Source organism: Pararge aegeria, chromosome 7 (assembly GCF_905163445.1).
Source record: "Pararge aegeria chromosome 7, ilParAegt1.1, whole genome shotgun sequence".
Classification (NCBI taxonomy): Eukaryota; Metazoa; Arthropoda; class Insecta; order Lepidoptera; family Nymphalidae; genus Pararge; species Pararge aegeria.
This window is the reverse complement of record NC_053186.1, coordinates 14,996,961-15,020,072: the sequence shown is the minus strand read 5'-3', so window position 1 is coordinate 15,020,072 and position 23,112 is coordinate 14,996,961. Positions and strand designations below refer to the sequence as shown.

Below are 23,112 nucleotides of genomic sequence, written 5' to 3'. Positions count from 1 at the left end.
TGTTATATGGTGCGCAGACACAAGACAGAGCAAAAAAGCGTACAAAAAGCAACTGCAACGGCGCGGCGGCAGCGCGGCCGCAACGGCTTTAATAAAATTATTCTCGCTTATTATGCTCGCTGTGGAAAACTACTTTTTTTAAAACCTTTGTGGTAAATAGCAACTAATCACTCAGAATATTCCTATATCTACTGTTTCTTTAGCAAAATATGAACCACACTTTATTCTATCCTGAAAGGTGTTTCTATCGTCATTGGTATTTGTCATCTATGGTTGTAAGACCATAAACAACAAATCGAGATCTTGATTTTTGAGTGAAATGAAATGAAAGTTGGTTCGTGAAGTTCGCCTTCCGCCACATGTCCGCCATACTACATTTTCATTCTATTAGTGACGTTCATATTATTTTTCTGTTAGATAGTGGTGTTGTATAGTTATTTGTTGTTAATTTAATTAATTTTTAGTTTATCTATTACAGGGTGAGTAAAATTGGCTACCTGAACAGTGAGAAATATATTTTTATTCCGAATAGTTTTAACCGCGACATGCTTTTACGTTCTGTCAAAATGAAAAATATAGTTTTGTGGCTGTCCACTGCTATTTAGTGATATATTCCATAAGTCTTCTACAATACTATCTTATTATAATTTAAAGCGGCTGTGCGGTTGTTGTGGTTGATATTCTAAGTGGTGTACGGTTTTTTTCAGACCCCGGGTAAACGGTCAAAGGATGGAGTCGCCTAGAAAATTTAACGATTGCTATTTCTATTACTATTCCACGTGCACCAAGGTAGGATTGCTTTAACTATTCAAAGCTCTAATATATAGTTGCAAATATTTTTACATAACAAGTTCTGTATTTTGTTTATGTATCTAAGATTTTGTCAATTGTGTAACAATCCTTGAGAGGCAGGTAAATAATAGAATTATTAATTTGCTGGAACAAAGTAATTGAGAAATATTTCTCATGTTAGATTCCTGGAAGGACTACACATTATAGTGATAGATAAGCAGCTTTACACTTATTTGAAATTATATAAAAAACACATTTTAAAATAGTCCCATCTAATTTCAGAGGGAACCTTGTGATAGAGTTTGTTCTACAGCAGCAGTTCATTTATTTTAACATAGACATTTCTGTACAACACAGTGGCATTGTATTCTAATTTGTGTTTTCATTTCAGGGAGATAACTGTATTTTTCGCCATGAACCCTCTGCCCTGGGCTGTGAAACTATGTGCAGCGCTTGGCAGCAAGGCAAATGTATGGATAAATGCTGTAAACTACGCCATATGGAGCTCAGGGTAAGTTGATTTTAAGTTAGGTTCCTTAGGCTGACATCTATATAAGTCTAGGGTACTAATCGGGTAATAGAGAAATAACTGTACACATACTGTAGTAAAAAACAGTGTCACCATAACATCAACTATGTTTACATTTAAGGTCAAATGGGGTCATAGATTACTATGGCAACATCAATAAGGTCTTAGATGATTTGAAAACAATTATTCACACACATACACAGTGATGATACCCTAGTGCAGGGCTTCCCAACCTGAGCACTGTAGAAAGAACTGAGGTGCAAGCAAGGCACTCCATATGTACTGGAAAAAAATTAAGAAACATATTTTTTATTAGTCTTAGTGTAGCGGTGTCACTGCTTGTTCCACACTTTGAAAAATTGTGTGGAGATCACCAAGCTCAGCCATTATATCCCATTGTTAGGATAGTTGTTTTTTCCTTTCATAATTGAGATGTTTCATTTTTTGCACTTACGTGCAGAACTAAGTAGTTTAGGTAGGCAGTGGGTGCCTTAATTTGTAAATTTCTTAACTTGTTAGTGCGCCGCTGGCTTAACATGTTTGGGAATCCCTGCCTTAGTGATTAATACTTCTATTTGAGGGAACCCTGTGTGCATTTTAAGCAATTGAATATCACTTTCTCTAATAACAACCGGCTAAGTTTGTTGTGGGCTTCTTCTTAGACCAGGGCGTGTTTGGAACCCTCGTAGCTTTAGTTTTAAGTTGACATATTTATTTATGGCTATCAACTCACTCCTATGTCACATTTTACATGTAATGTACGCACCAAAAGTGCCATCTATGTGCCTATTTGAATAAAGAAATATTTGACTTTGACTTTAATAGTGGACAATATGATTATATTGTGTGGAAACCCACACACCTTAGATATGTTTATAATTATCTCAAAGGTGTGTCAAGTCCTTCTCACTTTGGAAGGAGACTGTACTCTGCAGTGGGTCAGTAATCCGTAGATACTGATATGGTATACATGTGAGAGTGATTTTCTGGGTTGCTTTTAAGGTAACAGAAATAGACATTATTTGAATTATATTTATTTTTTTGTGGACAGAGACTAATACCCTCTTTTCAAATAGTCTTTAAGAGTGCACTTTGACTTTGTTCAAATCTAAGAAATAATCAAACCTAGATAAACCTTTATGTCTGACATCAATCTGTCTGGTTTTAACATTTAACATCCAATAGTAATAGGTCCCAGTTATGTTCTAAAGATATAAGCCTCAGTGTATACAATAATCTTCCCGCTCAGATCCTGCTTATATATAACATACATTTTGTTTTACATACTTGGGTCAGCAGGATATGAATGCAGAGAAAAAGGACTTCATCCTCATATAACTTTTGCCTAAGAAGTCCCAGTGTCTGATTGACTGTTATTAATGCATTGTGAAACTCATGGTGTATAGTTCTCGACCAATATGTATAGGAGTTTTTAACTTCACAGCATTAGTACATTTAGGTAGTCACAAATATTATGCATAATAGTTATGCTCCAGGAATATAATGTTATGATTTCTTACATAAAACGAGGTGGAAATAAATGAAGTGGAAATAAATGAGCTTTATGTTATCCGTACTAATATTATAAATGTCAATGTAAGTTTGTTTGTTACGCTTTCACGCAAAACCAACAAACCAATCCTAATGAAACTTTGTACACATATTTTTGGGAGTGTTAGAAGTAATATAGGATACTTTTTATCCCAACATTAAGCTCAATTCCTTGGGGTGAGGGGATGAAAGTGTTTGACGATTTTACACCAAAACTTCGACAAATTATAACCAATTCAAATAATTATTTTTGTACTATAGAGGTTATAATATGTGTTTAATTTTGCCCAAACTTTGTGTAGATCTGAATGTGGTTTGAGATATAGGACAGAACTCCTCAGCGGACAGCAGCAAACATTCCTCATTTATGGCTTAGCAATACTGAATATTTTTAGAACTACAACTAAATTGAATGCCAAATCAAAAAACTAAATCAAAAGCAGACGAAGTCGCGGGCCACAGCTAGTACATATATATTAACCTATAATTTACTTAAATCACAAGTTCAAGATTCTTTTCCTTACTCAGGACACAAAGTATTTCCAAATGATACTGACAGTTTAATTTAATAGATGAGAGAATATATGTGTTTATCAAATGTGAATTATTTATCATGATACAGGGAATAACCTGTTCTTTTTCTGCTTTTGTTTTATAATTAATCATTACTTGTGTAACACTTGAGATATTTTCTATGAGTGGTATATTTTAATGATAACAACTCAATAAAAAGATAAAATACATACAAAAAACCTGGGATTTACAACATTCTGAGTTTATTTGCTATATTTGTTCATTCGATAGTCGATAGTTTAAAATTTTAAGTTTGAACTACAAGTAATATGTCATTGCTTATCTTGACGACTTCCGTGACGCACCGTTGAGCGCTGTGGTTTCAAGTGGGAGGTCCGGGGTTCTTGCCCCAGCTTGGTTTATTTGAGAATTTAGAATTTTATAATTTTCTCTCGTCTGGTCATGAGGGAGGCTTTGTCCGTGCCACTAAACGAATTTGCGTTCCGGTATGATGTCGCGTAGAAACCGATTTAAGCATGGTTTTAAAATAACTGACATATCCTAACAGGGTAGTTTGTTACCACCTTAGACTGCATCACCCTGGTAATCTCCCACCAATCTTTCATGGCTAGTAAGCAGCCAGGTAAGATTGCAGTCAATGGCTAACTTATAGAAGAAAAAAATATCAGAGCATTCTAAAGCAGGTAGGGAACTATAGAGACGTAAGAAATTCATATTGTGTTCATCATAGTCAACAACCCATTACCGGCCCACTACAGGCTACTCCTCTCAGAATGAGAAGGGTTTCTTCTTCTTCTGTTCCTTGAAGAAAGGGACTGTAGTCTACCACGCTGCTCAAGTGTTGAGAGTCTTCTCACGCCCTTGAGAACGTTATGGAAAATTTAGGCGTGCAGGTTTCCTCACGATGTTTTTTCTTTACCGTTTAAAGCAAGTGATATTTAAATTGTTTGTTTGTTTGAAGTCTTTATTGCACACACACATTTTATACAAATCAAACACAAATACAGAAGAAACTTAGAAAATAAAATAGAGCGTGCGTGAATAGTGATAAGACCGCCTTTGTCTTATCACTAAAGCGATCTCTTCCAGACAACCTTTGACGTTAGGTTCCCTCGACAACGAAGGAACGGGTTTGTGCAGCAATTAAATTGCTTAAATTAAAAAAAAAAAAACTCCGAAAAGTTCGTGGTGAGTGCGGGGGCTCGAACTCGATCTCCACGATAGGAAAGCCGAAGCCTTACCCACTAGGCTATCACCGTTTTATTTCGTATATTGGATATCATGTTACATCATCATTATTGATGGTGGGTAGGTGAAACCAAAAACCTGGGATTTACAACATTCTGAGTTTATTTGATAGATTTGCTCATTTGATAGATTGAAATTATAAGTTTGACCAACAAGTAATGTGCCATTGCTTATCTTGACGACCTCCATGGCGCACCGTTGAGCGCTGTGGTTTTTATTGGGAGTTCCCCAACTGGGGCTATATCATGTTACAACATCATTATTGATGGTGGGTAGGTGATAGGGATTTAGAGTTTAGTTTCACGATGATACAAATAAGAGTTTGGCTGGAAATTTATTCAACCCTTAGGTACAAATTAGTTTTAGAATACATGACGTTTTAGAAAAAAATACCTTAATCAATGACAAAATTTTAAGACTAAAAAGAAAGTTCCCTTTTTAAACTTTTTTGATAACGTAACTTCCGTTATCCATGTTTGTTATAGTCTTATGTTTTGGAAGTCATCTACAGCTATGTATTTTTTAATGTCATTGGTCACATACTATTTTATAATTTTTCATAAAGTACAACTTTAGTGAATAATAAAAATATAAATTGTTTAAAATTTATTTAAAAACTTCAATGGGACCATATGAATTGGTCATCCAACAAACATTGTTCTTAATTAACACTATCTATTGAAAGTTATCCAAAGTTGTAATTCCCAATTGGTTGGTCATTTGGGTTTTACCCTTATCCAAATCTTTATCTCAATTATCAGTGTCGATGTTTTTTAATGTATCTTTGAGATGAACAGTCTTATATAAGGACAAATTTGCTACATTAATTTGTTTGTTTGGGTTTATTCCGAAATGCTCCCATTTAATTATCAATTGGTATAAAATTTATAACAGTCAGTTTTTCATTATGTTGTAAATATTTCTATCTTTGTATCTAGCTATTGATTAGGTTTTTAAGAATATGTTATAAATGTGTGACAATAGGTAAGCCAAGCTAAATACAAAAAATTTAAAACCGCTTGATTTAGTTTAGTTATAATGCACATAAAACGAATTAATTTTTTTTTCATCTGTCAAGTGTCACTTTACGAGTCCCTTAATTACGTGCGCCGTCGTTAGACACCACATAAGAGTTCCTGAACCGTTTTTTTTCACGAACATACAGAAACCGCGTACACGACTAATATCTGACTACGTTTGTTGTGGGCTCTTCTTAGACCAGGGCGCATTTGGAACCCTCATAGATTTAGTTGTAAGTTAACGAATGCAGTTATCACCATCACTAACATTAGTGTAACATGTTAAATGTATGAACGCCAAATTTCAATTTGAATTTATCTATTTACCTCTTAATGTTCTAAACGCTTACCATAAAATGGGAAAATGAGAAAAAGTTTATGAGCTAGAAACATTCTCTGGTTTGATGTGAGACGTGCTCGGGGCGTTTTCACTGTTTTTGGACACAATGCACTGCATTCAATTATGGCCGAGTGAGGGTTTTGTATGTTCTTAATTCTGTGATACTATAATTTAAATATTATATGATATTAAAATTATTTTAATTATGTTTCTATGTGTAAGTTAAGATTGTCATAATATTGACACACACGTATATTACATGTTTGATTGCAGAAAAATCGCAAGCAAATAGCTTGCTACTGGGAGACACAGCCGGGTGGTTGCCGCAAAAAGCATTGTCCATTCATGCATAAGAATCCCGAAGCACGCACCGATGGCATCGCTCCAAGCCAGCCAGCACCTCTAGTCAGTGTATGTATTTATTATACTATTTATTAGATCAAGTATTCATAATATACAGAAAAACTTTTATACTTGTTATTTTTTTTGGGACAAGTATGACACCAGTAAGCCTGTCCCTTCATCTGCTAAGTTACATACATTACTTAGGTATTCTTTGGTATGAAATATGCATAATCGACAACAGATTTAAACCTGTTATCATTTTTCAGAGATGGTTCTTGTTAGAGTGTGTACTTTATTATATTGGATCTGTAAGTTCTTACAAAATTTCTTGGGTTCAAAAGAAAAGAAACCCTCCATTGTGAATAATGATCTATCAGTCTATCTGTCCATCTCTCCATCTCTCCGTCTTGTTACCACCGTTTTCATCACACAGACACAAAGTTTTTTTTTTTAAATAACTTCAATGGACTCTATTGCTTTGAAAATTTAAAGATTCCAGTTCAGCATCTTATGTTTTGAATAAAAATACTTTTATGGTATGTAGTAGTTTAACAATCCATAATGTGTGCCGATTGTTTCAGGTCAACGCTCTCAACAATATGCCAGACTCACTGGAGCCAGGCATACCAATGGGTTCCGTAGTGCCAGTATCCGCAGTGCCCCCACAAGCATCCGCGCAAGCACCCGTGCCACTGCTGTGGCAGCAACAGAGACAGCAAGGTACAGTACAGTGAAACTAGTGATATTTTAATTACTTACTTTAAAATGCACATAACTTAGAAAATTTAACGTTTTTTTTTTTGTGTTAGTGTTGGGATTCGAACTCGGCCTCCCAAAAGTGAAGTCGAGTTATTAATTAAAAAACTATATTATAACTAGTCGTTGCCCGCGTCCTTCGTCTGCCTTTATTATATTTTTTGGCAAATCCTTTGGTACTGTACTTACTTTGAACTAAGTCTATACCAAAAATAAAGTTGACTGCCTACTTAGTTAGGATGTGAAGTTAATTCCTTCACATCCTATCCAGGAATTTGAAGAAAGAAGGAGTAGGAATTTGTGCTAAATTCAATGGTGAACAAAATTATATGGGGGTTGTACTGCATGTTTACTAGGTTTTGTCTATGGATAGACTATTGTTTTTAGGACCAACTGACAGGAATGCATATTTGCAGTTGAATCTTCGGTTATTGCAGACCAGCACTCTAAACCACCTTCACCTTTATTCGGGACATAATCTGTTTTATTTTGGTATGAGTTAGTTTTGAAACTAGAAAATGTTTTCCAGGTCCTCCACTAGTCCTCGACTCGGCAATCCTCGGCGTACTCCCGGGAACGAACGAGCTCCTCCCTCGCCGCGTTGTGGCGGCGCACGCGCATGCCCACGCCCACGCTCACGCTCACTCCCACGGGCACTCCCACGCCCACGCCCACGAGCAGCCCGCGCCCTACGCGCCGCTGCCCGTGGACCCACTTGTCGTCAACTTCGAGGAAGGTATGCGGCTCTACTGAAATTATATGTACTAAGCCCCGCCCACGCGATTTGAGAGACGCTTCAACAAGTAATTATTAAGATTTAGCGTTTATGTGATCTTGTATGTTTTTACACCCTCCCCTTTTTTTCGTCATTACTCACTGATAACTTCCCAGTCGGCTCGCTTTTGTCGGAGGTGTCGTGGTCGTCATTAATTAAGTGTCGTGGCGACCTTAACTATGCGTCGCTACTCGTCTCTGGACAAGGAAGGCAGGTCTCTTGTACACTTATGCAGGGGGACAGCTACTGCAGCATTTATCTAGTCGGCCGATAATGATGTTCGATCTACTGCCTTCATTGATACCTCTTGTTCATAACAAGAAATACACATAGCGTGCAGTTGCTTATTCAGTTGGAATAAATACAAATTCTTTATGTGAATTTTTGGATCAAAATGTTTGATTATTCAGGCACAGTTCATACATATTTGTTGAAGTTTTTGGCAACCAAAATAACTCAAAGTTTAAAATTTATATTATGATGAATGATAAGAGGTTAGGATTTTTAAAGGCTTCAGTTTAGATTTCCTTAAATTAAAGGTGCCTTTCAGCAGTATTCAAAGGTTATATTACTTTTTAAATCGATCAATTTTATGTGGTATTTGAAAAAAAAACTGCCCATTACACAAGCAACCATATATATATATATATAATTGGTAAATAATACAATGGGGGATAATCACAAATAGCTATGTAAATAAAACGTTTTATCAAGAAATATGTATTTATGTTTAATAGTAATAACATCAAAAGAACCATATGTTCGTGAGAATGATCCGTTTTCCTTTGTAGGTAAAGTCTCAATTAATTCTTTAAGTCAGAATTGCCTACAAAAGAAAACAACCCTTATTTTAAGTCATTAAATCCTTTAAGCTTATGACTAAAAATATACCTTTTTTTATACTAACTAAAATCACTGTGCAATACACAGTGATTTTATATTAGCCTCGATTTTTATAGTCAATTTACATAACAGCATTTCAATACACAATATGATATGGCACAATTCTATTCATTTATTATTTATTTATTTAAGTTCTTTAATTTCAAACTTTGTTTTCTATATACTGATGTTTATTTTCGTTTTAACATTTAATTGTAAAAACATACATGATAAAAATCATAAACTATCAACATCATTTTCACACAGCTTATATTTATTGAAAAATATTGAAGTACGATTACATTTAGCATTTCATGTGCATAACATACAAAATTATGTGACCTGGTGTCCGGAGAACATTGTCAAATGTAAAATCGACACAAAATGCCTTTAATTAACAATAAGTCATTGCATATGGTCAATCTTCAATACGAGGAGTACTGCTAAATGAGAAATAAAGATCTTGGTATGTCCATATAATGAATTATTTTACAATAAATCTTGTGCTGTTTACAATATACATTTTTCTATTTAAATTATGATAAACTTTTAAGGTTGAAGCGTTATAATAATGTTTATTATAATTATCTCAAATCGTGACGGGGCTTAGCGGTCTCCTTCACTGAGGACTATATTTAAAACGAAAGTGAAAAAGGACTTTATGGTGAAGTTTTCAAATTCAGTGACACGCGAGACCGCTAACATTAATATATTATGGGGAAGTTAGAGTTCTTTGTTTAACATCATAAGAGCTATCTTATATAACGAGATAAGATTCATGGGATATTTGCTCATCAACATGGATGGGTTTGTATTTATATGTTGTCGAAATTAGCATAAATGGTTGTATTAAAATTAAAATAATTCGAATTAGCAGTAGGTTTTTGGTACCTTATTTCCACGGAAAGTAACCCAGCATTTCTGTGTTACCTGATCCGATATTGTGTGCACGATTCATATATTTTACGTGTCTCCATATTGGAATGTGTAATATGGAATTGGTTTAAGTGTCCAAATTTTGATTGCAAAACAAGATTCTATTGCATTGAATTAAGGTTTATTTTTGTTCATTTGCAACATTCAAAAAGGCTTGACGCGTCCAAATAAGTCATAAATTATTGCAATTAGGATTTAAACTAAAGGCATTCAAAGTTTTCTCAGCTTTACTTGAGACTAACGAAGGGACACTGACTGGGTAAAAAATTTAGGAAATTATTCTAGGTTGTTATCATGTATTGATTGTGGATACTGAAAAAAATAAAATAAAAATAACATAGGTTGTTTTTAATGTGTAATGTTACCGAGAACTCTATCTTCTCGCAGTGAGCGTGTTTAGTATTAAGACATAATTAATGTAATTCCGCCGCTCACTATAGTATTCTCCAGAATGAATTCTCTTTTTGGCAGATTTGCTAGTTTTATAACATTACAAGTTTTCGGGATAACGATTATATTAACGCACTATTACGAAACTTATAAGTATAACAACAAATACATAGTAACAAGTTTATTTATAAACATACATAACTTTATAAATAAACTTATTAGAGCATTGCCACATACATAATGTATGACACCACCGGCTGTAGTAGGTTATTATGTTTTTGTCCAACATATTTAAGGTTACCTTCCATCCATTATTTTCGTTTATAAAAAAACTTAATTTATCGATTTAATATTATTTTTCACATATCTAGTGATACTTAATATCCAAGTATTCTTACCGGATTATATTATATGTTGTGGTATTGTGATATATGATAAAAAGGATACACGAGGGTGAAGCTGCAGGTACAGCTAGTGTATATACAAAAATGTCATTAACTCGTTAAACGAAACTGTACTATGGTGATAAAAAGTAATCGTTATTCAGAAGCTTGGCGATTTATATACGAAACTATCGAATCTGTGAAGAAGGACTTTGTTCGTAAAGAATGCAATGCTATACTAAATATACTAAAGGATAAAACACTGCTTTAGTAAAAATGCTGTGTATTTGGCACTGATATTCTGTCATTAGTGTCTTAGAAGGAATGGGGCAAAATATTTTAATAATATGTCAAATGTTTTTGCCGGAACGGAATTTCGACTTTTGTTTTAGCGAGTGCCAATGCAACTAACACATAACAAATATAACTTTAATATGTAACATTATTACTTGTAATATATAACAGTCGTAGTTAGGCTACGTTTACATTTGTGAGTTTCTTGTGCAATTCATTCTAATATTCCTGACATTAGTTGGCCTTGATTTTCTATGACATATTTTAAGTTGATTTGTGACGTAAAAATTGCAATTTATGTATTAAGGAGTGTCACAATTTAAGTCATAAATTAATTTCGTGCGCAGTTTAGATTTGAATAAAATAGAGAATCAGGGTTCTGCACGGCTAGCATATGCATTATGCGATTATATCCCCTGACGGGATAGAATTGACATGGCCACCTGCCAAAGCACGGCAACAGGGAATAGGAGAAAGTTTAACCCAATTGGTTGTTATACGTATATTATTTAGACTAGAGTTGATAAAGTGGAAGAAGTTGATATTCCCTGGGGTAAAAATGTCTCCTGCACAGGCTAGCTCTGCTGTAAGATTTATTGTGCCATTCTCTGTACAGACTTTCAATATTCTTTAATGAACTTATGGTTTTACGCTGACTGAAACAGCTTGTAGTCTTCTTTTATTGGATGAGATGTTTTAAATATTAAATAAAAACCTAGTGCTATAATTTTAGCATTATAATTTTGTGTCTGTGCAAGAAAAAACACAAGTGTGAATATAGCATTAGAAATATTATTTATTTTTTACTTACTAAGGATGTTCTTTATTTACGTTTATGGATTATAAAAGCAGGCTGGAAGATGTTCTTATGGAAGGTAAATGAAATATGATTTACATGGAATAAATAAAAAAGAGTTTTAATCCATTGTTTTTAAGACTGATGTAAAAGTTCGAAATAATTCTCGCACGATTCTTTGAAAGGGACACTAGCACTGCTTTTAGCTCTGTCATTTCGGTTTCACTTAAGAATCGTATACATTAGATTTATCACCAATTTTATTAACCTTATTGTAAATTGAAATATTTGATTGCTCAACATTATAACATAGTAAGTGACAGAAGCAACAATGAAATAATACATCGGGGATGCCACTGAGTAGTGTAATAACAAGCTTTATTGCTGACCTTAGGTGGTTTATGCAGGAGGGAGATGAGAAGAAACTGCGCAACGCACTCGCAATCATATTATTTATTTGCAATTACTCAATTTAATTATAATTGGCTATTTGCTATGATTACGATATGTAAAATAATAAAGAAGTAGATTGTAGTTACGATTGCGTTGCGCATTTAATTAGCTTCAGATAGTATTTAAAATGATTATCGTGTGATCATTTTAGCTTTACTAGTAGGATATTTTTAAATTCTGTAGTCTCTGGTACTTTTTTTTTATTATAAGAGTTTGTGCTGCTGATTTAAGACTTGTATATGTTGTAGGTTCATACGCGATAGACGCAACGTGCCACTTACTAGGTTTTAATATTGTTCAATAGTTAAAATGAACTGCAGGCCATAGCTTTGGTAAATAAGCGACAAACTAATGTATTATGAGATTTCCATACCTAGGCTATGTCGCCAATTGCATCACAGTAAGCTTCCGCGTTAGCGACAAAGCCGTGGCCTCACTTTAGTTTTATACATTATCCAGTCTGCAAATGGGAGCTAGAAAGATAATACGGAAGGTTTTAGTTTTTTTTTTTATATTTTAGTGAGTTATAGATCCCAGTTTATATCACTGGATTCAAATAAATGGGAGAAAAGTTGAGTTCATAATTTGTTTTTGTGTCGTGCCCAGGAATCTTAGTGTGGGTAGGTAGAAACTAAATGGTTATCCAATTTTTTTATTGGTTTCATTTAACACTATTATAATATGTAAGTAAATATTTTATTGTACACAAAATTCAAACTGAACTTAAAACATGCTGTTTTTTTTGTTGTAAAAGCTGTGAAATGGACGGGCACTGTTTTATATTATGTCATTTAAGTATGTAGTTTTGTGTACAATTAAATCGTCTTGTATTTAAAGAGTTTATTTTGTGCTGAACCTCATTCTACACGGGGTTGATTATATTATAAGTATTGAAAATGTTTGTAGATTCTTTTTGTTTAATAATTTTATTTCAACCTAGTATTTTTAAGGTAGGCACTGCCTTTATGCCTATTGTAAAATGAGGTATGCACGCCTTGTATTGGCTGAATCCATAATATGTTTACTTTCGGATGGAGCAATGTATTATGTTGCCAGAGAGGAGTGGCGGCTATTTTGTTTTTATTTTTAATTTTAATACTTTTATACCTTGTACGTTATACTATTTTCTAAGGAGATTTGATTTTGATATGTTTATCTTGACGGATAAACCACGTATAAGTACGTTAGTATATGTAAATCGAATCTGTGTTTCAGTACAATGTTCGCTAGACACATCTGATGACTAGGCAATAGTATAACGCACGATGTACTAAATATGGATATAATATTCCATCCTTACATTTTAACGGTTGCAGTAGAGTTCGTAGAGTATGAATATTTGGCTCTCTCTCCCCGACTAACCGAGATATATGGTATGCGAAGTCGGTATTTTTGTATGTGCAATAAATTTTAGTGTAAATTTTTTTCTTTCATATCTTAGCTAATTAGAGTTATTCTATAGCTCTTGTTTTTTAGATTTACAATATTAAACTAAATGATATAACGATACTTCGTTTCGAATTCGATCACGCCGCGTTTGGACCGATTCGCGATAACGTAAAGGTTATAAATCTGAACCGCACCACTCAAGCACAGCACAGCATGCGTAAGATACTGAAGATACCTAAATGTATCAATGATGATAAAATGCCTGATTGTATATTTGATTATACTCGTATTTAGATATTATTACAAAATTGATGTCACCTAATACAATTAGTGCGTATTAAAGTTTTCTGTGGCACGGAGAATAAGTACTACCCAGAAAAACAACTCGCTATTCAAATATTGGCTATAAATCGTGGCGTAGATATATTTCACTAATTAGAAGTATTGCGGGATAAGCGAGCTTGCATCGCGCCTTCAACTTTTTTGTAGCTAGTTATCGGCATTAATCTATACCAAGCAAGATAAAAAAACTCTTATTTTATCTTCGAACTGTGTGTGCTTGAGCGGTGCGTCGTAAGTCAGTGACAAACTTTATTATCTTTGCCCTGATTCTATTTTACTTTTTAATCGAATCACATTGTTAACACAATTTGTGGCGTAAAAATTCGACAGTCTGATTTAAGAGTGATAAGTTAAGGTTGCCTCGGTGGTCTAGTGGTTAGCATGTTCGACTACAGATAACGACTGCCCGGGGTCGATTCCTGGGTCAAAACTTTTAAGGTATGGGTGGGTGAATGGGTTTCTTAAGAGATTCTTTATTACAAGCCTGGAGTTGAGAAATTGCCTTTGTACCCACTAGCACGCGGCTGGACTGAAAGGGAACAGTGCACTAGAACTAGAATGATTGAAAATAATGGTTAAAGCCCGCCAACCAGCATTACAGCAGCATGGTGGTGGAACCACCCACCGCTGCATATGCCCAGCTAGCTGCGGGACGTTAATAAGCTAAGGATATATCATCATCATAAGAATGCATGTAGAGTTGTCAAATATTTCTTCACAAAATGCATTTCGTGTGCATATAAGTTTTCAATGCCATAGAACAAAAAAAAAATTGAATCAGAGCCCTTTGGAAGTTAGCATTGTTTACGCCGTCTATATATAGAAACTGCACGGCTAAAACTACGTTGGACATAACATACTTGATATCAGTTGATCCGAACGCGGCTTAGCTCGCGATCTTCATGAATTCGAAACGAAACTTTTTTTAATAGATGTTGATATAATCCTTGTCTTTGATTGTAAAAGTACATAATATAAATAGGATTAAATATGTGAAAATACAAATAAAAATATATATACACGAATATTAACTCATTAATGTAAGTGAAGAAAAAAAAAACGAAAAAAAAAATCAGCTTTACGCCTTAAATTGTTTGTATGTTAGTGTCTTAGAATAATAATCCATAGAAGCCAAGTATCACCATGTGTTGAGGTGAACGAAGATATACAGAGCACATAAATCTGTCGGTTATTTTGTTTGTTAAGAAAAAATACTGCTAAAGGATTTGTACAATAGAATAAGCATTTATTGTAAGAAATGAGAGTAAGCTCTTTATGTTTTTTGCCTCACGTACTAGTAGACCTTTTTTTTAATCTCTATGTTTTATTATTCTAAGGTTAGTATAGGAAGTTTTGGGGGTACCGCAGTATGTATACACTGATATCCCTCGTATTACATTTCGCACGTGATTAGATAGTTATGAGAAAATTAAAAAAAAAAGTGTTTAGGTGTAATTGTCGAAAACTCTGTACCACAAGATCATACGGCGAATTATCCCTGAAATAAATGTAATATTTTACAATTTTTGTAACAATCTAGCACTTCGTGTATTAGATAGACAAAGATTCACTAAGAGGTGGAAAATTGTTGCTGTGGAATTAGAAATTTCCTTAATTATCAATGTTTTTGGCCTATTAAACGGGACACAGTGAAATCTAAAAATAAGAATAATTAGTTGCCAAAATTGTGAGCTCAGGTCGTGTAGGTCCAAGGTCTTTCTATCATAAGTATTCAATAACTCTACCACTACTTTTTTTTTTTGCTTAAACATACATGTTTTAAACATGAAATGTTACAACAAATTTTTAATATTACAGAAAAAAATATAATTCGTCTTAACAGAGTGTATGAAAAAACCTCTTAATAATTTTGTGGTGCACTGAATTTCGTTATATAAAAATTATATCGCTTAAGATTGTATTAACAATTTAGGAGATTTAAAATAAATAATTATATTTAAAAAAAACTATATCCAGCAAGAGATAGCTTAGCGGTTCATGGAAATAGGCCGTCCCTAGCGCCGCACCGCTCAAGCACAGCACGGAACTAGTCATTCAAATGTGAACCTTACGCCGTGATCTGAAGACACATTTATCATTGCCAGGCCGCGCGGTAAGCGAGCTTGCCCCGCGTTGTCTATCTTCTTGTAATAAATAAATGTATCTACAAGACATTACTGAGGCTTAAGCTCTATAATTATGTATGATTATAAATACCTGATGCCAGGTGTGTCGGGTTTAGTAGTCGATTGGATTTTAGTTAACATGCGTGACATAACGTTTGTTGTAGGTGTGCTGGGTTCATGAATTTTAGCCAAAGCTTCATGGGATTTCGCGGCGTAACCAGCAAGTTTCAAATTGGTCTCGGAATATATTCTACTTGCAAGTACGCACTTGATATCCTGCCTTATCTAAGTGATACCTCGTCCGGGCCCTTCTCAATCATTCGAGCGTTTTGTCAATTGGCCAAGATTTGACGAATAAATCTGTTGACTGCGTATAATTTTTACAACAGTGTACAAATTTAACGAATCCGTACAAATTTAACGATGTACTTTGCATCGATTTCACGATGTCGTTACAATTTGGGGACTCCGCTTAAATTTGACGTACAAACAATTTGACAGACTTTCGAGACACGTTAAAACATTTGCATGCTTCTGATGTGAAGTTAACATTGTGAGTTAGTTATATATTTTGATTTTCAGATATTTCTTTTATTGTTGTTAAGACTGCTAATGACGAAAGGTGCTCTGAATTTGCGATTCCCCCTAAATTTGACGAATTGGTACAAATAATTTGACAGAGTTTCGAGACAAGAGTTTTCTGACGCAAAATAAACTCTGTGCGTATACGCAATGTAGTTTGCTTGTCAGATATTTCTTTTTGTGTAGTTAAGTCTGCTAATGACATGCGGTGGCGCTGAGCTTGAGGGGTGCGGTGATAGTTAGTATTGACCTTAATGCTTCCGACTACCAGCATGTATATTAATATCACTTTGGTATGAGTAGCTGACTAGACTTAATTTTTTTTTATATTTTTGCAATGTGCAAAGTTCCTATAACTAAAACGAGAACTGCAATAAAACATGGAACAGAATAAAAAAAAAGTTGTTTGTTTAGGGTCCACGGTTTACCTAGTCATTATGTTATTTATGTACGGAAGTATAATATCATTTTTTAAATGAATTATTTGGTGGCGGATAAATTTTAGTTAAGTGTGAATATTCTTATCTTATTTTATAAATTAAGAAGGATAAGGAATAGAACTCATGGATTTAAAAAAAAAGCACTCGAAAAAGGAAATTTTTAACAGTCAAAATTGAATACAATGCAGAACCCGCTTATGACGATTTCGCATACTTTAAGCTTTCGCTTAATTGATTTTTTGGTGTTATAATTTGTTCAATACGGCATGGTTTCACTAGCTTGATGTCGTCTGTTTACTGTTTATGGGAGGTCAAGTTCCCGATCAAAACAGAAAAATAATAATCTTCTTTTACCAAAAGCAAAATTATACGCAGCGATATTTCCATACCGAAGTAATGCATCACTTCTTTTCATTGAAGCTATCTCTCGAAGACGTTTTAGCCTCGTTTGCAATAGGTCAATATACTGGGAAGCGTATTTTGATCATCACAGGTGAAAGCAAAAGATTCCGAACTTACGCAAGCCTAGCCTATAGCCTAACCATATATATAAGCCTAAACCATTCGCGACCCTTGTTTAAACTTCTTCGTGAGATAGATCTACTGGTTCTTGGAAACTCGCCAAGTGATATGCGATAAGCTAAAGTAATTTTTTGATAAGCGGAAATCGTCTTAAGTGTTTTCTACTGGATATTAATTTTATTGTGTAAATTGTTAGTACAAAGCACTATTTAATTTTTTTTACCCGACTGCAACGGACTGGAGGGTAGTGTTGTTATCTGTGCAGGTATTTTTAATATTGGTTTCGCTCGTACCTGTTAAGAGTTTTATGTATATTACAGGATTTCTCTATAAGTTTAATTCTTCAACAAAAAAAATACATATTTCATCTACTTGTAGGTAGGTAATCGAAAAGATTTTTAAGTTATTTTCCCATGAAATATATTTATATTCTGTTTTAATGGACTTAAAAAATATTTTTTTTGGTCCTCAATAGTGTCTTCGAAGCCTGTGTTACACGGCTACATTTTAATATTTGTTTATATTATTTAAAGAGTTATTTTATTTGGAAGTTTAGGTGAATTCAAAATCTTGCACAAATTTGGAAAAGCCTCTCTTTTATTATTGAAATCTATTTCTTAAAGTGACTTGTACCTTGTTTACGTATAGTAGTGTATACATTTTGGCGATATAAATTTCCAGCTTATTCCAAATTTGAGCAGGAAAATATGTAAGCAAATAGCTACATGGTAATGCACCTGTACATTTTAATTACGTAGGTGTTATTGGAAGGGAGATTTGTCTGTAGCAAAGGTGAAATATTTGTTCACTTAAAAAAAAATAACAAGGATTGTAAAAGCTTCGAAATTTGTAACTTTTCCATTTCTAGTTTAAAAACGCATCTCTATTGTTTGCGTAAGTTTGTTATTATATTTACGGCGTACAAATTCAATGTTTCTTGAAATTGATTTATAAATTCCATACCAATTTTGAGACCCCGTAAAAATCTTACGTCCTCGTAAAAAATCGACAGATTTACGCAAACTTCAGTGATAAAATGCTGTAATTTTTTTTACTAAATGGAAATTTATGTTTGGATTATTGAATTGACTATGTATAAGTCGCAGTCGAATCTAAGCACTTTTGGTATAATATCTTAAACGATATCTTGTTTGTATTCATTGAATTAAAAAAAGGAGTGCAGTATTGTAGCTATTATAATAGGATTTTAAGCGGAATTAGCGAGCCTTATATGAAACGAAATATTTAGAAGGAAAAATCTAACGTCCGTTTATTGTTACTTGCATTTTGTCCAACACAAACACACACGGTACGGGTCTAGTCGGTCACTTTGCGTTATTAAAGTTCATACGGATAACATACGGATAATCACCTGTTGTTATTGGCTGAATTCATGGTAATTTGCTCAAATTGCTGTTTTGAACGCCCAAACAAATAAAAAGTCTAATCCATCATCTTCAGATGACAGATTTAATTTAGTAGTGCTATCCTTTATATATTATGATAATTAAGCTTAATTTGCTATACTATGCGTAAAGCAGGAGATTCTGTATGGTGTAATTTATAATTTCTTCAATCCTTATAATCCACACCAAACAGATCTTCGGCAATGTACCCTCTACGCACGTTTCGCTCCGAAACCGGAGCATCCTCAGGAGATGTTGACTTTACAACGAATAATTGTAAAGACTTAACGACTTTACAATGAATATATGTTAAGACTTAACGATAAAGTCGTATAACAATGAATAAACATTCAACAACCAATTGTTAAGACAACGGAAAGTCAACATCTCCTGAGTGTCTCCGGTTTCGGAGCGAAACGTGCGTATACAGGGTACATTGCCGAAGATCTGTTTGGTGTGGAGTATAAGGATTGAAGAAATTATAAATTACACCATACAGAATCTCCTGCTTTACGCATAGTATAGCAAATTAAGCTTAATTATCATAATATATCATGGAATTCCGTAAAGTAACACCTGCTTCTATCCAATGTGCTATCCGTTTCCTACTCTTCGGTGAAGATGGGTATATCACTACTAAATTCAATCTGCTATCTGATGATTTTGAATGGTATTCATTATTTATTAACTGTGGGCGTATTCATGCCAATTGTACAAGCATCCAGCCAATCAAGAAACGTTATTACTTTAAAATTATCGCATTGCATTGTCACAGTGACAATTTGATAACTGCAATGCTTCACCTTTCGATTTTTGAAGCTAATTTTCTTCAGATTGTTTGCTTGCTTATATTTAAAGCCGATTTATCCAAAGACATCACACATGCATTTGGTTATTATTTTTCACAAATACCGTTTGATTCTTTATTTGACGGCTGAATGGCGCAGAGTCCTAGGCTGTAGGTTCGATTCCCATGAACATGAATGTTTCTCAGTGTCTGGGTGTTTATCTCTGTATTATAAGCATTTATGTATATTATACATAAAAATATTCATCAGTCATCTTAGTACCCATAATACAAGCTACGCTTACTTTGGGGCTAAATAGTAGTATATTTATTTCGGTTGTAGTAGTGATCCGGGAACCGTATATGGGTGTTTAAAAGTACCGTATATCTGACGAGAAAATAATACATCTTGTACTTACACGTTAAAAGTTGTGCAACGGAAATCTTTGTCTCACCTTACTCTTATCTTCTATTGGCTACAATACGCAATTTAATAATGGTACCTTAAATTCAGGCAATCAAAATAACAGCATCGCAATTATTGTTATTATTTCGAGTTGAATAAATCGCATTCACAAGTTTGGTGTGCTAGTCCCGTCCTTTTCACAAACATTGCTATGAAGTCTCATATAGTACACCGGTTTTCACCCCTAAGGCTTGTGGTATCTACGCTATGGGTGGTCGTACACTACGAAACGTTTTGGTAAAATATTATGTCAGTTTGCTTATTTAATTTAACTATAAACACATAATTATTCCAAACATACGACTGTTAAGTGTTCCATGCAAAATAATACACCTTTACATAATTAGAACTTACTGTTAGATAATAAATAATAATATGGAATTGCATAATAAATAAAACACTACGAGGAGCATAAAAAATGGTGTAGTTTTAATGAATACACCAACTTTTTGCACGAAGCTTAACAATTTGTTGCGAACGGGAGATTTTTCTTTTTTGTTCTTAGAACCTTTCGTTTTACTATATGTGCTGTAAAGCGGAATTCTTGTTTGCATTATACGGGGTTGTTGTTATGTTAATCTTAGTCTTACGGTTTATAAGAGTTTCATGAATACGTTTAATAGTAGTACTGAGTGTGTTTACGGCCGTTCATTTAAGCTAATTAATAACTCTTGACCCGATATAGTGGCCGGTATTGGAGGAGGATGTAGTTTGGCTTTGTTTTTAATCAAATTGTGTTATTTATCAACGAGCAAATAAATACGTTTCATAATAATATGATTTTTGTAATTATTTTTGACCGTCCACCCCGGGACGCTTTCAGATCTCACTAACAAGAACACACCGCTAGCTACCGTGGTCGTATCAAAACTAATTACGAAAATCATGCGCGCGATTATCAAATTACTAAGCGGCTGGTGTGTTCTTGCAGAGTCGGATAACGAAAGCGCTCCCTCCTCAACGCCCACCAAAACCGTGTCTGCCGATGACGCGATGAAAATTGCGCGGACCAAGTCGCAGGAGCTGCTTCTGTTAGAGAAGATCCAAGCGGAAGCCGCCGCTTTCTACAGCTACGATTCCCTGCCACCGGCTGAACAAGTAAAAGAACGCAAAATTGTCAGAACTAATTTAACGTGTAAATACGACAGGTTGACCCTCGATGAGATTGCTGGTAAACAACAATCTGCAGAGAAGCGAAGCTCCTTAGACTTTAAAGTGTTGTCCTTGGACGAAATTCGGGCTCGGAAGAAAATACCAGAAGCAGTAATACATACGACTCCTATTACATTAAATTTGAATAGAAAAAGAAAACTATCTACTCACGAAACACTCACTACCTCGGGAAATAAAATAATCAAAGTAGTTAGAAGCAACTCTATTGTGTATAAGAAACTTGACCAAAATGTGCCCGCCCAACCTAGTCAAGCCAAAATTGAACATAAGAAACCCGAGGATGCCAATAGAAAACGAACTCTGTCTGAAATAAGTGACATTTACGACATACAAGAAGATGAATTAGTTGACAACTGTTATGAATTTAAAAGAATTAAAATCGCTGAGCAAATACCTAAGCCTAGATTAGTTAGAAATAGAAGTGTCACCAAATCAATTAGTGAAAGTAAAGATGAAGAACTAGTTTTTTGCAATAAAAACGACGATGATTCAGACACAGAAGTGCAATTTGTTAGGATGGAAATTCAAGAAGTTACAACAGACATAGCCACAATATTAGACGATGAAATAATAGATGTAGATTCAGCGAAAATTTGCGATCCCGTTGATATTGTAGATCTGTGCGAGGATAAAGATGATAGTGAAATTACAGCTTCCGACCTGGACCTAGATTTAATTAACAATGTGCCAGATGTAGTTGCAAGTTGTCAAAAAAATTCAAACAGAAATGAAACCGCTGCGTCGAATGTGCTGAACGATATAGATGCTTTCTTAAACGAGGTTTTATGATCCAAATTTTTTTTCAGTCCAAGTGGATTCTTGTTTGTAAATTTGGTTTGAACCACTATCGGGCTGTGTGTTAAAGTAGAGTGCAGTGAAAGTACAAATTTAACTTTAGAACATTTCATAGATTAAGAGACGTCTAATTTGTAGGTTTTGAAATTCGGTAACGATGCTGATGAAATTTGGGTACTAAGTAGTATCCGGCTATATAATAGGCAACTTGTGACATTCGGGGCTTCTACCGTCATGTTTATTTCTGCCGCCAAGCAGAATTGCTGTCCCCCGGTCTGGAAAGCTTGGTTGCCGCTGTAATTACAGATAGGTACTTGAGGCTTACTTTGAAGGGCTGGTTCTTTGAATGCCCTCAACAGTGTTATGTTTTTAGCCATCATGATCATCATATCATCCGATAGACGTCGACTGCTGGACATAGGTATTTTGTAGGGAGTTCCAAATTCCACGGTTCTGTGCAGCTAAGATTCAGCGGCTACCTGCAACGCGCTTAATGTCGTCTGTCCACCACGTCGGGGGTCGACCAACGCTGCGCTTACCAGTTCGGGGCATTCCAGCACATTCTGACCCCTCGTGGGATGTTTTTAGTATATGGTTTTAAACTTACAATTACGTGGGTTGTTGTTTTGGTAAAAAGTTGTTTCCGCATAAAAAAAATACAATGTATCAAAGTTTCGATACTAAGGTTTTGAGCGTTGCATGCGGTCAGTTTTTTAATGAAAGTTTATATCAAGTACATAAATGAATAGACCACTTGTGACAGCTGTTAATTTTAACTTGACTTTTACTTGACTCGATTAATAGTATATTGTGCAACTAGTGCGACAAGTTGTCGATTGCCCACGAAAGCGAAGTTGAACGCACGAGAGAAGCGAGTGCGGTCACTCGCTTGAGTGGGTAATCGATGTCGCACTTGTTGCACATACTATTTTGTATCACTCATGCGGGGAAAGTAGTATCTTGACGTTAGTATCGAAACTTTGATACATTGTATTTTTTTTATGCGGAAACAACTTTTTAACATCTTAGTATACTTCGGTACAAATGTTTATGGTTATATT

At 34.5% G+C, this 23,112-nt stretch overlaps 1 protein-coding gene across 1 annotated transcript; it reads left to right on the top strand.

The window, feature by feature from the left end:
- The first annotated feature begins 344 nt into the window (after positions 1-344).
- LOC120624982 lies at positions 345-22,911 on the top strand. Its single transcript, XM_039891846.1, has 7 exons — positions 345-479; positions 708-789; positions 1,184-1,303; positions 6,287-6,424; positions 6,940-7,078; positions 7,644-7,850; positions 21,015-22,911. The coding sequence occupies exons 2-7, from the start codon at positions 730-732 to the stop codon at positions 22,043-22,045; spliced, it is 1,695 nt and encodes a 564-aa protein (XP_039747780.1). The 5' UTR covers positions 345-479; positions 708-729; the 3' UTR covers positions 22,046-22,911.
- Positions 22,912-23,112: the final 201 nt, after the last annotated feature.

Bases quoted from the DNA above. Each gene is read 5' to 3' on its own strand.
- LOC120624982 (XM_039891846.1), top strand. From the start codon at position 730: ATGGAGTCGCCTAGAAAATTTAACGATTGCTATTTCTATTACTATTCC. The intron at 7,079-7,643 runs GTACAGTACAGT...AATGTTTTCCAG, and splicing joins GCAGCAACAGAGACAGCAAG to GTCCTCCACTAGTCCTCGAC. The intron at 7,851-21,014 runs GTATGCGGCTCT...GTGTTCTTGCAG, and splicing joins TGTCGTCAACTTCGAGGAAG to AGTCGGATAACGAAAGCGCT.